The sequence below is a fragment of the Caenorhabditis remanei genome, chromosome II, assembly GCF_010183535.1.
Source record: "Caenorhabditis remanei strain PX506 chromosome II, whole genome shotgun sequence".
NCBI lineage: Eukaryota > Metazoa > Nematoda > Chromadorea > Rhabditida > Rhabditidae > Caenorhabditis > Caenorhabditis remanei.
Window position 1 is genome coordinate 19,563,657 of NC_071329.1, and position 1,164 is coordinate 19,564,820.

The 1,164-nt window shown below is 39.3% G+C and overlaps 1 protein-coding gene across 1 annotated transcript; it reads right to left on the reverse strand.

Annotated features, from left to right (window-relative positions):
• Nucleotides 1-224: 224 nt before the first annotated feature.
• GCK72_008058 (uncharacterized protein) lies at nucleotides 225-497 on the reverse strand (the record flags this gene model as incomplete). The annotated part of the gene is made up of 1 exon (XM_053726619.1): nucleotides 225-497. One exon carries the CDS (start codon nucleotides 495-497, stop codon nucleotides 225-227), a length of 273 nt encoding a protein of 90 aa, XP_053590813.1.
• Between the last annotated feature and the right edge of the window lie 667 nt (nucleotides 498-1,164).

Below are 1,164 nucleotides of genomic sequence, written 5' to 3' on the forward strand. Positions count from 1 at the left end.
TGATGAGTTGAGCTACAAAAGTGGGTCTAAATTTTAGAAAACAGGAAATCACAAATTGCCAGAGGACATAGTGTTCATACTTTGTAACGCACGCTTCTTACAACCGCGCTTTACCGAAAACGAAGCAAATTGTGCGCGAAATTGAGAGACTCAAAGATAAGGACATTTTCAAGGTCATTCCGGTGGAGCGCAGTTGTAAGAACTGTGCTGAACTAATACAAAACTCACCTTGTCAAAATGCCTGTTTTCCCCATACCAAACTGCTGGAACAGTGCCTTGGCACTCTTCCGCATCGGTCGACTCTGTCTTCTGAATATCCCTTTAATCGGTGACGACGTTCCGGACGATGGTGACGTCTTCTGAATCTCATCAGAATCCATCGACGCCGCTTTGATCGATATAATGCACACACCATCTTTATTCGATATTTGTGAGAATCGGTGTGGATTTTGAGAGTGATATCGTCGCCGTTGGAGTAGTTGTGGGGACGATGTCATTTTGATGGCAAAATTTTAAATTTCCTTTTGCCTCACCGATCAAAAGTATATATGTATCTAGTAGAAAGGGGGGGGGAGGGTAATTGTTGCAGACGGATAGATTTGTTAGCCGTCTTAGCCGCGTCTTCTTTTTTTTTCACTTCTTCGAGGAAAGCGCTTCTGAATATAATGACAATGATGATGATGGTGTTGGCGTTGGAAATACTGAGACGGTGGGCACAAAAAGTAAGAAAAGGACGAGGAAGAATGGAACAAAAAGGTGACGGAAGATTACAGATACAGGAAACTAGTCAAAAATTTAAAAAAACAGTATAATTTTACGATTTACATGGTTTTTAAGTAGAAAAATCATCAAAAAGTTGTGCTAGGCATAGTTTTGGAACTGGAAAACTTAAACGGATAGGGCTGAAATAAAACGTCAAAAGCGCGATAGGCACAGATTTTTTTTCTAAAAAATGCAAACAATAACGTGGCGAAAAGTGGGAAATATAATATTAAACTCGTCAGAGGTGCCCCAGATTGTTAAGTGGAAAATGTCTAGAATTGGCTGAAATTGGCTGAAAATCGTGGTTTTCGATAGATTTTTTAGGGTGGAAAATCTCTGAAAATCGTTTAAATTCTCAATTTTCAGCGGATTTTAGACAATTTTTAGAGAAAATCGTGGTTT